The 13,227-nt window shown below is 36.7% G+C and overlaps 1 protein-coding gene across 1 annotated transcript; it reads right to left on the reverse strand.

Moving 5' to 3' along the window:
- Positions 1-8,073: 8,073 nt before the first annotated feature.
- Positions 8,074-13,041, reverse strand: LOC131932309 (hydroxyacyl-coenzyme A dehydrogenase, mitochondrial). Its single transcript, XM_059289184.1, has 8 exons — positions 12,812-13,041; positions 11,665-11,793; positions 10,907-11,064; positions 10,686-10,812; positions 10,418-10,507; positions 9,918-9,990; positions 9,426-9,542; positions 8,074-9,171 (listed from the first exon to the last, which is right to left on the reverse strand). The coding sequence occupies exons 1-8, from the start codon at positions 12,926-12,928 to the stop codon at positions 9,047-9,049; spliced, it is 936 nt and encodes a 311-aa protein (XP_059145167.1). The 5' UTR covers positions 12,929-13,041; the 3' UTR covers positions 8,074-9,046.
- Between the last annotated feature and the right edge of the window lie 186 nt (positions 13,042-13,227).

Genomic DNA, 13,227 nt, shown 5'->3' on the forward strand with positions numbered 1-13,227 from the left:
AACAATCAAATGCAGTATGTTTACCACATAGGACACACGCTGAAACATATATGTACTGACACTATCACGCACTGCTGCTGTACACACACACACACACACACCGAAACATATAAGTACTGACACTATCACACACATGCCGATGCAACATACACACACACGAACACATACATGTTGAAACTTTGACACACAGACTAAAAGTGACGCTTACATATTGCAACTTACATTGACACACTTAACTGTCACAGACACTACAACTTTCACCTGCACATAACTGACACACATAACGCCAAAACATTTACACACATGAATTATGTGTGAAAAAAAAACACTGAAATTCACACATAAACTTTGAAATTGACACATAAAGACCTACACAACAGCTTACATACAGACATACTAACACTGGCACGTACACAAACTGGGAAACTGACATACACACCACTATAGCTTACATTGACACAGACGCACTGAAAATGACATACGCCGTAACATACACTAAATATAGCATACACACTGCAGTTTACATTAATACAGACACACTCACATACATGCACACGCAAGAATGTAATTAATTTTGACACTTCTTCACATACCTACCATTTACACCTATCACACCGACACGTATTAAATAAACCCCACCTACACAACCTCACCTATGTGTACCTGTCTGACACCTGCAGTCCACACACCAACATGACAGAGGTCGGTGCCGCCACATACGTGCCGTGTTCCAGCGCCTAAACCTACTTCGTTACCATCAGAACTTCAACAACACACACTCTTGAGTATGTCCTAGACCAGGCCTCATAAACACGGACACAGGTAATCAAATTCAGGCTCTCTCGACGGTTTCCCGGCGACCACCAGCACCACAAGACCGACGCCTGGTTTCACAGTTCTAGACAACTGTACAGGTCAACCAGTCACGTGACTCCGGTGGTCCCCAGGGAGCACCGCACCCACCCCTAAGCACCTTCGTTAAAAGGTTATGGCGGGGTTGCTGCGGGCACGGCGTCCCTGGTTACCGGGAATATTCAGAGTTACGGTCCGTTTGTTTATCTTTAAACGGCCGCGCTCGAACACTCCAGAGTTTGTTTCCAGAACACGAACATTCTAGAAGGTAACGAAGTAAGCTTTAGAGTTGGGAACATGGCTTACGCAGTGACAGCACCTGCCTCCAGTCAACAAACATGGCTGAGCTGGCCGCTAGGTGGCAGACACAACACTGCTGCTGTATGACTTGGGCTAGCCTGCGGTTTCTTATTTATACTGGCTCGTGACGGGATTCCCTTACTAAGTTTCTAAAAATAGAATGAACACATTTTTCTCATTGGTTGGGCGCATCGAAGGTTAACTACGTGAAGAATGTTACTGGGAGTTAGGTAAACAGTGGTTCTAAATCGGTTGCCTGTATTACTTGTTAATTTCTGGGCTGTTTTAACGCATCTGATAGGCCATATGCCCTTGCCTCGGGTCTCATAACCACTCAGAGGCGTAGCGACCCTTCCCGGCGCCCGGGGACAAACTTTCAGTTTGGAGCAAATTTTCAATTTGCACCCCCCCCCCCCCCACCATTCAACTTTTCGATTTGCACCCCCCCCCCCTCAAACTTTCGATTTGCAACCCCCCCCCCCTCAAACTACAAAAAATGCAGCTAAATTGACATTTTAATTTGTTTTTACAACCCATTTTGGCGCCCCCTTAGGTCGGCGCCAGGGGACATATGTCCCCCCCCCCCTTTGCTACGCCTCTGTAACCACTACAAATATTATAAATGTAAAGTATCCGCTGAACCTGATTTTTTTATTGATATATTTTAGGTCAATTTTGTTGAAAGAAGGTAAAACAAATATAGGTCTCTGTTTGATTTTATTGATCAGTGAAGTTGTATTGATCTGAAAAGGTCCAAATGTCGTGGAGAGGGGGCCCAAATATTAGCCTTACCCTGTCCCATTGTACTGCAGTGAAGAGCTTATGATTGATCTCACACGAATTGATTTTTACGACTGATTTGCGAATTGCGATTTGTACAGCTAAAGAAAACGAATTTGACCAAACATGGAACTACATACTTAATGTAAAAAAAAAAACAAAAAAAATAGATTCTGTGTTAAAGGGCTATGGTTAGTGTTAGGGTTACGACTGAGGTTAAGTTAGATTTATGGCGAGGGTTTTCTAGGGCCATATGTATTGTACGTCTAGGGTGAATGTTCCAACTTTTCTTTCAGACTTTCTGGTGGGGGGGTGGCTTGAAATTTTCGGGGGCGGACTAACTTTTCCGGGGGGGAGCGGTGGAGGATACAGGTAAAAGTATAGTTCTGTATACATTCTATTTCGTTCGGGGGGGGGGGGGGGCTACACGTTCTTCGGGGTGGATGCCTCAAAGAAACTGGACAGTTCAGGTTTTGACCGTCATCCTTGCTTTTCTTTGAACACATCTGGTGCTGTTGCCTTGGTGTCTTTGTGGTCTGAATTCTGGTTAGTATTGTAGTTGTACGCGTGCTAACATAGAGTTATACGCCAGTCTATATTTGCGGTACTCCTTGTTTTGTTAGAGCGATTAAATTACCCTATGTGTCTCAAATTACGACATTTTCTGGAGGAATTTAATCTATTTATAGAATGACTTTTAAATAATTTAATTTTTTCTCAACACTTGCAAAATTACACTTTTAATTTCTAGACATGTTAATAGAGTTTACAGAAATTATTAAACCCCTACATCAATTACTTTTTAGCTTTTGTAGACTTCATAAGACCAAAAGAGACTAAGAAAAAGTAGCATTCCTCTTTAGACCTAGCGATCCATTGGACAGATGAAGTAGAGTTTATAAATGTTTCTTGACTTCGCACATGAAGAGATAATGTGGTCAGCACTATGCCCAGCCGCCTTTACTTTCCCTAACGTTATTTAGGTACCCATTAGAGCTGGGTGGTCTCAGGGACATTCCACTGACTTGAACCTGGATTCGAACTCGAGACTTTCGGGTCAGCAGTCGTTCGGGTTAGCAGTATTATGTTCTACCATTCGACTACTCCACGTCTGTTGTCTATATATGGCCAACTAAATCTGCTGATGACGCAGGTTAAAATCAACTATCAGGAAAACCACTGTGTAGTAGGTTAGTAGAACAGGGGTGTGTTGTGTGATTGATTATGTACTAGGGCCTACTAGTGGCTGTTGTAGGCCCCTATGGCGTGTGTTGACAGTTGACACGGTGGGCGTGTTTGCTGTACGTTTTATTGTACTAAAAATAAGCTTACGCGCAGGTGTGCAGTTTGATTAACGTTATAAATTAACCAAATAATTAGGTTATTTGTCCTAGACCAACGTTGCAGCGTGTATTTTTTTTCTTCACAGTCCATTGCTTCAGTATAAAGACCTTGCCATTCGCGTGGTCTTTCTTGAATTACTCTTTAAGTCTCTGATGGAATGAAGCACTGAGAACTGTAACATGTGTCGACCAGGATCGTTACTTTTGACATCTTTTGAGCAGCTTTTGACATCATAGTATACTATAGATCCACGGGAAGAATAGACAACATTGTTTCCTTTGCTTAAATCAACCAGTTTAGGCCCTATAAGTTTATTTTTCTTAACACACCAAATTTAGCGCTTTGGTTTGAAGTAAGATCGCTTCCCACATTTCACATGAACAATATCTATATATATAATTCTCTTCTGGGAGCCGTTAGAAAACAAGCTGCAAGCGCCTCCTTGCAGTCCCCTCTCTTTCTCTCTATCACTATAACTACCACCCCCACCCCACCCCCACATTGTCTGGTGAGCTGTGGTCACGCTAAATGTTTACAAAGCTAAATGTTTACAAATAGTAGAGCCGTAGAGCCGGGTTTCTATTAGGGGCAGATAATTTAGTTCGATTTTAAACTTACAGGAGGTAACTAAGAAATAACTAAGAGGAGGCGGCTTTCACGGGGGGGGGGTGTAGGGTCGGGGTTAGGGGAAATGGGGGGGGGGGGGGTTAGTGTTTTAAAACAAATATTTTCAGTGGCAGCATTGGTACTGTCGAATTCACAAATTATGAATTACTGAAAAGTAGAAAATAAAACAACTAAATAGCGGCGTATGATACGCTGCGGGTCGGCTCGTTAATAATAAAGATTAAATCCTACTTGTTTTATTTTCCTGCCAATTTTTTCTTTTTGTTTATATTCTTGAAGTTGTATGTTCAAGTATGTTTAATGTCTCGAGCTTCTTAGAATACCACAGAAAAACTGCCTCACTGGGGCGCCCATATTTCTTTTAACACCACATTTACACTCGCGACGTGTATACCAGATCTATACACGTCTAGAAAAAACTTCACCGTAAGTTAATATTATCAGATAATGTATAAGGGGCGAGGGTGACTACTCACTCATTGCGAAATTGTTTTTTTTCCTAGACATGTAATGTATAGTATAGGCCCACATGTCGCAAGTGTACATGCGGTGTAAGACTACGATGTAACCAGTGTAAGTCTACCCAGTTTAACCAGCACCTGTTCGCTGTAACTACAACACCCATCGCGTCTTTAGTTAATGAATTAAAATAATTAGTCATGTGACTATGAACTATGAAACTATCCAAACAATTAGAGGCTTTTGAAATAAACTTCACATTTGTTTACTACAACATCATGAAAGTAATGAAAACCTCTAAAATGTGGGCGTCAATGGGTCGATGAAAAGATATGCTTTTTTGCTTTGATCACGTCTTACAAAGTAATCGTACGGCCAGTTCAAACCCATCAGCTTGCCTGAGTCCGGTAAACTCTTTTCTTCGTGGATTAGGAGAACGAGCTCCAGACTTAGAAGTCAGTAAACGTTAGCTATGGTTAGATCGAGCTGGCATTGGACGCCTAGGTAGAATCATTTCTATAGTGCATGAAGTTCTTTTTCAATCCAACACCACCAAACGCATTAGACCCCCTACGTACGTCAATGTCCTGGACGCAACGTAAATACAACAACTGTAAAGTGTTGACAAATTTAACAGAATCATATCAATACAATTCATGAAGTTTATTGATTTCAAATTTAATGTACAAATTAGTTGATTTTGAAGAGACCCGTACATTATTTGTTAACAACAACAACAAAATCAATTAAGAGTTAAAACAACGAGTGGTAGGCCAACTGGAATAAAAAACGTCATAAAACATTATAAATTGTGAAACAACGTATACAATTTAATTCAGAGTTCAATGATTGAGATCACGATAAACCAACAACTTCTGACTTGCGTTTTTTTCCCCTTCTCTCTCTCTGTGTGCTTACTGCTGTAGTATGTGCTCTGTAAAAATAAATCTGTTCTGTGCATGTTAGCTTTGCCTGATAATCTTATCCATATATTTTATTTTATGACATAGGTAATTTAATCTTTTGAGGTGGCTCTATAGAAACCAGTTATAGGTCGTGTATACGATTGTAGCTTATATCTGGCGAGGCAACAAGTGCCTTTTATTGTTAAAGCATATAACGTTATAAAACGGCAATAAAACAGTGATGTACATATTTACATATCCAGCCAGTGTTGTCTCCCTTTCTCAGCTCAGTACTGTCTTCTGGAATGCAGGTGCTGTCTATGTGCAAAAAATGACACCCAGCAATCCACATGCTTACATTTGTTACCTTCTGGTCACAAGACACGCAAACAAGCAGACGAACAGTCTAGAAAGTGAAGCTACTTCAATTGTGTTTACTCGATCTCAATCCACTCACTACTACATTTACTAGGCCCTGCATAACATTGGAGATAATCATAGTAGGAAGAACCTGTTAACTTGTAAGAATGATCTCTACCATAAATCATACGCAATAATTATTATTAACACTCACGAAATTAGTTATATCTAAGGAGGTAGACTCGAGATACAGAAATCTAGCTAGAATTCAGAAATAAATCATAACTCTTTTTCTACGAGAGTTATATAGATCTAGCCTAGATATTTTTGCTAAAAGTTAGTAAAATATGCACGAATATAAAACAGTAATCCTACCCTACTACTAAACAGTCTGTTTACTAATTTAATACTATACTTTGCCAATATGGTAAACAAATTATGAATATTCTACAATCACATCACATATCTGTAATCTGTAGCGAGTTCCCGGCACCACCAATGACCACAGAATTGACCCCTGAAATTGCGAAACGCACAGGAGCTAGCCAATCACGTGATCTCGGTGGTCTCTCGGGAGCTACCGCACCCACCCCTTAGCACCTTGTTCAAAGGTAATGGCGGGGTTGCTATGGGCACGGCGTCCCTCGAAACCGGGAATATTCAGAGTTATTGGCCCGTTCATTTACTGATAGAACGGCCAGACCCGAACACTCCAGTTTGTTTCCAGAACACGAACATTCCAGAAGGTAACGAAGTAAGCATTTGACATGAGGGGTTATATTTTACACAGTGACAACACCCACTTCCAGTCCACAAGAAATACCATCCTGAGGACTGAGAGCGGGAGCGGACAACACAACAGCTGATGTTGCCCTGGCACATATAAACAATGGCGGCTTCGACTCTTCCTTTTATACCAGTCAACTACAGACATGACTAAGTTTCTAAAAATAGCACTCGTTTCCGATTGGTTGATCTGCTGCTGGTTAACCATAACTGTTGAGTAATTTTTGCAGTTTCGAAGCCAAAATTTAGCCTACGAGTTATTTAAAATATTTAATTTTTTTTTTGCAAATTTCATTGTTACGTAAGAACCCAGCTTAAAAAAAATATTATTTAGCATACTAATAATATAGTATGGTGGTTTAACAATGAAAAAAAAAACCCTTTTTCTTTTACGTCAACATAGACAGTTGGCGGAGGGCTGCAAGAAACTGCATTCATGTTTTTAAAAATACAATTAAATAGGCTAAGAGTAGTATCGACTTTTTCTAGAGTTTGTTTGAATAAAATTACAACAGATATAGATCTAGTAATAAGCGAGTGACGAGGGCAGCTAAAAATGAGGTATTAACCCCATGTGGCCTTACCGCTTATCATAATGCGGCGTACTTTGGCCCTAAGTAGATCTATAAGTAGTATAAGCCCTAAAGAAAATATGTTATTTAATTTTTTCTTTAAAGTAAAAAAAAACCACTCATTTTAAGCTTGTTATTTCTCGACATATTATAGATCTAGCTATTAATTTGAATAATTAAGAACAAACATTTTCGTAAATTAAATTTAAAAAAAAAACTGTTGGCCTAGCTCATAAATTATTAAAACAAAATTATAATAGAATATTGACATTACATAATTTAATGTGCGATTAGAAATATAATAATATGTTTTGTAAATAGGTCTGTTATATTGTCCAGGACATTGACGTACGTAGGGGTCCATGCTAGACAAAATGGGAGGGGAATGGTAAACAAATATGTGGACGTCATACAATGTGTATACAATGACATTTAGTTCCATTTATTCTTTGCTTCATGTCTAAAGTCGATATGGGGATTGCTTTTGTGAAGTTTGATTAAGTAAAAAACCAAAAGTGAATGATTGTGCTATTATACGGTGTCTACGTGTTTAGTTTCAATGACCCTGATAAAAGAATATATCTAGACCATATTGAACTTTGTACTGTACAAACGTTTTTTATGATAACCTTTGGACTTGAAAGATAAATGGTTTATAATAAATGATATCACATAAACGTAAAAAAAAAAAAAGCTATTCAAAGCAGTATGCTGTTGCAGTGTATGTGTAATCGGTTGTGGGCAGAGAAGTTGTTGAAATACAAACATTAAATAATGACCAATTTAGACAGTCTCATCCCTCATGTATCACTAATCATCATCTTGTCCAAGACACATGGGGCAGATGAAGTAGAGTTAATCTGTTTCAATTACCTCGACATACAAAGGGATAGTGTGATTGACACTATGCCCTACTACGTTTGTTTCACATCAGAACTGGGTGGACGTTTTACAAACTTAAGCCCAGTGAAGACGTTTGGGTTAGAAGCCAGAAGCTCAAAGTATCACTAATGATCAACACTTATACTTAATTGAACAGTCAACATTTGTATGATCATCACACAATACATAATAACAAACACTTTAATTAATAAAATAATAGTTTATTGAGTCATTTTTTTCCCAAGAAAGGAAACAAAAAAACAGCAACATTAGGCATTTTTTTGACACTAAATCACCAACTAACTAAAAAAACACAGTTTATCAAATCTATCTGTCATGTCTTACACACTCTGCATAGTTTCACACTTAAAAAAATACAAATCCCAAAAGCTCACAAAAATCATTTACTGAAAGTACATTGTTGCTCATCATTGATACACTGATGTATCATCACACAGGAGTTTATCAACTGATGTATCATTACACTGGCAGTTTAGAGTATAACTAAGATGCAAATAGAACAATATCACAAACTCAACATTTGTAATGCTACTCTTACTCCTAAGTAGGAAAAATATATTTTAAATAATTTAGCAGTAGCTGTATGTATCACACAATTACTTAACATAAAACCATAATATTAAACCTCAATATTTTTGAAAGAACTATATTGTACACTAAATTATCTCAATATGTAAACACCACTGCCAAGAATTGTTTTAGCCAAAGTAAATGTAATAAACAGTATTTTATAAACAGATAATTGTTACATCTCTCTAACAAGTGTGACAAACAGCTGTAATTCTTTTCTTGGTTAATAGTTACAAATTATGTAACTCCCAGTTAGAGATGTTACAGCCATGATTAATCCAGTATGTCATCATGAAAACTTTAACTAAAAATATTCTTAAATAATTGCATAGAAAAACAGGCTTTATTAATGTTTTTTTTTACTCATTTGTCTAATTAATTAAACTGAGAGGAATAGGGACAACAAAGGCAACTAACAAATATACAGAAAAATTTGGTAATCCTTTACACTGGAACTATCTACTGTGAGTAATATACTCAATACATATGTACTGTATATCAACACTAAATTACATCTCTTTAAATCAAAGCACTAGGATGGCAATGTCCTGCATATGTCTTGTTCATTCATACAACCGACGCAGAGAATTATTTCTTGTCATATTTGTAAAATCCTTCTCCTGTTTTCATTCCCAGTTTGTTTTCAGAGACCAGTTTGTTCAGAGCTTGTGATGGCTTAAATAGGGGATTATCAGGTTCTTTTTGTGCCCAGCCTATAAGAATAGACACAAATTATGGTGAAACAAATCTTCATGTAAATTGAATAGTTAACTTTTAGGAAGGTATCAAAAAGTAAAAAACTATTTTTAAAACTTTTACCATTAAAACAATTTAATGTAAGCATAAAATTATATAATTATGTCTTGAATTTAATATAAAAATTTTTTTATCTAAATTATAAAAATTAATCAGAAATAGCAACAAATATATTCCTTGAATAGCTTTTTAATCTGAAAACAAACCTTACCATCAATAATAAACTTAGTTGTATCAAGACCGACATAATCTAAAAGTTCAAATGGCCCCATGGGATAGCCAGCACCAAGCTTCATTGCTGTGTCGACATCCCTGGGGGTGGCATCACCTGGAAGACACCAGAGAATAATCAATTAATAAAAAACATAAGCAAATTTATACTTCTTTTACTGAGTTCTTATGTAATGTAATGTTGGACAGGATTTCCTGCAACAGAATTAAGTATTACATGTCAACATATGCGCCATTTAGGCCTATGACTCGGATTTGAGCCTGCTTTTCTTTTTGGATTTGCTTCTTTAGCCTTCGTCCAAGGCAGCAGTTGTTTGATTTTGGAGTTTTCTCTCCTAGCTGTCCCAAGCTTTCAAGCCTCATCTACCTGGGGGTTTGAACTCAGGACTTTTCGTTGTAGCAATCGCTGTCTTTACCGACACAACTACTCAGACCCCACAATCAAATAACTCTCTAGGGTTTGAAACATTACCTCTTTCAACAAGTCTGACTGCCTCAGCCATGTACGGGACCAATAGACGGTTGACAATAAAGCCTGGGGTATCCTAAGATAGGATAGAGAAATTAAGTTGAATGAACTGATGAGCAAATATAATGAAACCTCATGTATTTTAAGAAGGTGTATAAATTAACTTAAGTGATTACATAAAACACCAGAATAGATATACAGTTTTGTATCAAGATTTAACAGCTGATATCACATTCAGGACTAGAGGAGAGATAACTATAAAAAAAAATTGATTCAATATAACTTTTAGGACTTGTGTAAATATTGTGATTATTATTGTTACAATGTTTGCCAGTACCAACCCCTAGAACATGCCATTGCATTAAGTTTGCCACTATATTTTGCACATTTTACGAATATCACCCATCCATAAAATCGTAATTTATTCATATATTATAATTAAATCAAAGCCAGAGACATTTTTTAGCCAATCAAAATAAACTAAGGGAACTAAATCTGCAAACCTTGCACTGCACAGTTGTCTTGCCTAAAGCTTTACCAAAAGCTTCCAATGCATTGTAGGTTTCATCTGATGTTTCTGGGATTCTAATTACCTGAAAAAAGATCAATAGTAAATATATTTCTTTCAAATACTTAAAATGTTACCCAAAAAGCTGCTGAAATGTATGTTTTATCAGTAAAAAAAGTTATATCTAACCTTATTGAATTAGCTTTAATTATGAATGTGTGGCACAACAAAATTTAATTGCAAAAATGCTACTAGATTTTTACCTCCAACAGCTTCATCAGAGGAACAGGGTTAAAAAAATGTAACCCTCCAAATTTATCTTTCCTAGAAGTAGCTTCTGCAATTTCCTTGATGGGGATCGAAGACGTGTTGCTAGCAAATAGCGTGTTCCTGAAAACATTAATAAAAGCCAATTTGTAACAAAACTTTGCAGTTTATAAAAGCACTTTTCAGATGGAAGCTAAGGTGTAGCATTAAAACTTACGGAGGAGCTGCTTTGTCTAGTGTTGCAAACAACTCTTTTTTGACGCCTAAATTTTCAACAATGGCTTCGATAACAAGATCTGTAGATTTGACGGAGGCAACAGCATCTGTTGATAGGCTCAACCGCTCCATGACATCAGAGATGTATTTCTGTTGAGCCTATTAGATAAGTTTATCACAAAATTTTAGCACATGATAAGGCCATCATGATACAAGATATTACAAATTAATTTTTTTTTTATTTTGACATATTATTTAATGTTCCCTGTTCTATGCATGTTTAAAAATCATGCATGTGAAAGGATAGTGTGGTAAGCACTATATCCAGCTGCCTTTTATTTTCCTTAACATGAATCAGGTACCCACCATAGCTGGGTGGGACATCTTAGGGACTAAAGCATGGGATCAGAACTCGAAACTTTTGAGTTAGCAGTATTCTGCTCTCCCACATGGCCACACTGTCCCTTGCAACAATGTATAGATTTATGTATTTGCCAAGTTCAGCTGAAGTTTTATTTATTATAATAATCATGAGAAATTTTAAAATTTAAAATGCTGATTCTTAAAACAATGTCAGCAGCACAGTAACAATACATTATCATTACAGGGTTAGAACAAGGGTAAGGGATAAGGAAACTGTATTAGCAAACATTCGACAATTTTAATGAGTAAAAATTTCACAAACTAGCTGGAAAAAAAGATGTGCTGAAAATATCCTGACTCAACTTAAAGTTGATTAAAACAAAATATATTACCAACCTTTGGATCATCAGGAAACTTTTTCTTCACAATGCGCCCAAGGCTCTTTTGAATAGAAGCTGAAGCTTTATCAATGATTTCTTGGTTTTTGTCTACAACTATAACTTTGTGTCCACTTGCAGCAGCAACCTACAAGCATTACATACATTATTACACCCCTTACCAATATTCTACTCTAATCATTACTTCTGACACTAACGCTAAACCTAATTATGAATAATTAACAGGGCCTACTCTGAATAAAATTAATTAATTAGGCCTAACAGGGAATAAATAGTAGGCTTACTAATCTGAATCAGCAAATTTTAATAAACTAGGCTATATTTTCTAAAAATATTTATATTCGGATTAATTAGTACTAGTAACTAGCAGGTATAAGTAGGGCCTAGCCCTATCAATCAAGCTTCAAACCCCGGGATTAGCACGATCAGAATACAGTGCCTTTTGACATTTTATATTGTATAGCCGACTAGTTATATATAATTATTTAAAAAATAATTATTATTTGGCCGATGCTAGCCAGAATAAGATATGCATGCGCAATGGAAAGAAACTACGACTTGCCATCGCGGCAATGCTTTCGATGGTATTGCGCATGCATGTGTTTACAACCGCAGAACCCTAACACCAACCCTAATCCTATCCCTATCCATAATGCTATCCCTAACCCTAACTTTAACCCTAGCCCTAATCCTATCCCTAACCCTATCCATAACCCTAATCCTATCCCTCATTCTAGCCCTAACCCTAGCCATACGTCCCTGCGCATGCGCAGAGCTATCTTTTGCCGACTAAGTGGAGACGTTGGGGAGAAAAATCTTCTTCCGAGTAGTCACTTCGTAATTATTTATATACTAAATATTAGCGATACTCATTAAATTTTAATTACTTAATAAATTTAGGCCTATAGCCTAAAAATGAAATCCTAAAAGTACTACAAGTACTACAAGTCGTAACTACACATACAACATTCTTTCTTGATCTAAGCCTACAATTAACTACAAAATTTAAAGTTAAATATAAATGTCACTAGTACTAGATTCTAGTAATGTAATTGTAGTTGTATGTCTACTTTTTACTTAGGCCTAAACTAAGCCTAACAACTAACTACTTAAAACTTAACTATTACAACTATTAGTTAACTTACCTGCGCAATGCCAGATCCCATCAGCCCACTACCAATGATAGTTACTGTTTTAATGGGATTAAAGTGAGAAGAAGACGTGGACAGTGTTCTGGTAAACGCCTTAGTAGCAAAAGCCATTTTTAGAGCCCTAAAGAAGTCTACACCAAGAGCAAAGTTTGAAGTGAGACGACAGAACACGAAATGATAACAACCAGAACGTGATTTGGACTTAGTACTTGTAGTTGTTTTCCTAAGAGGTTAAATTGGGGGGGTGAGATGTTCTAATATTTTTAAATGGTTTAAAATAATTGTCAATATTTCGAAATTTAAACAAAAATTTTATTATCATTGCAAATATTTATAGTAATTATTCCTGCAAAATACAAGCTATTTTATATTTAATATATTTAAAATTTGAAATTATTTCTAAACCAGGT

This window comes from Physella acuta, unplaced genomic scaffold, assembly GCF_028476545.2.
Source record: "Physella acuta isolate Inbredline_101_S28 unplaced genomic scaffold, ASM2847654v3 ptg002135l, whole genome shotgun sequence".
Taxonomy (NCBI): Eukaryota; Metazoa; Mollusca; class Gastropoda; family Physidae; genus Physella; species Physella acuta.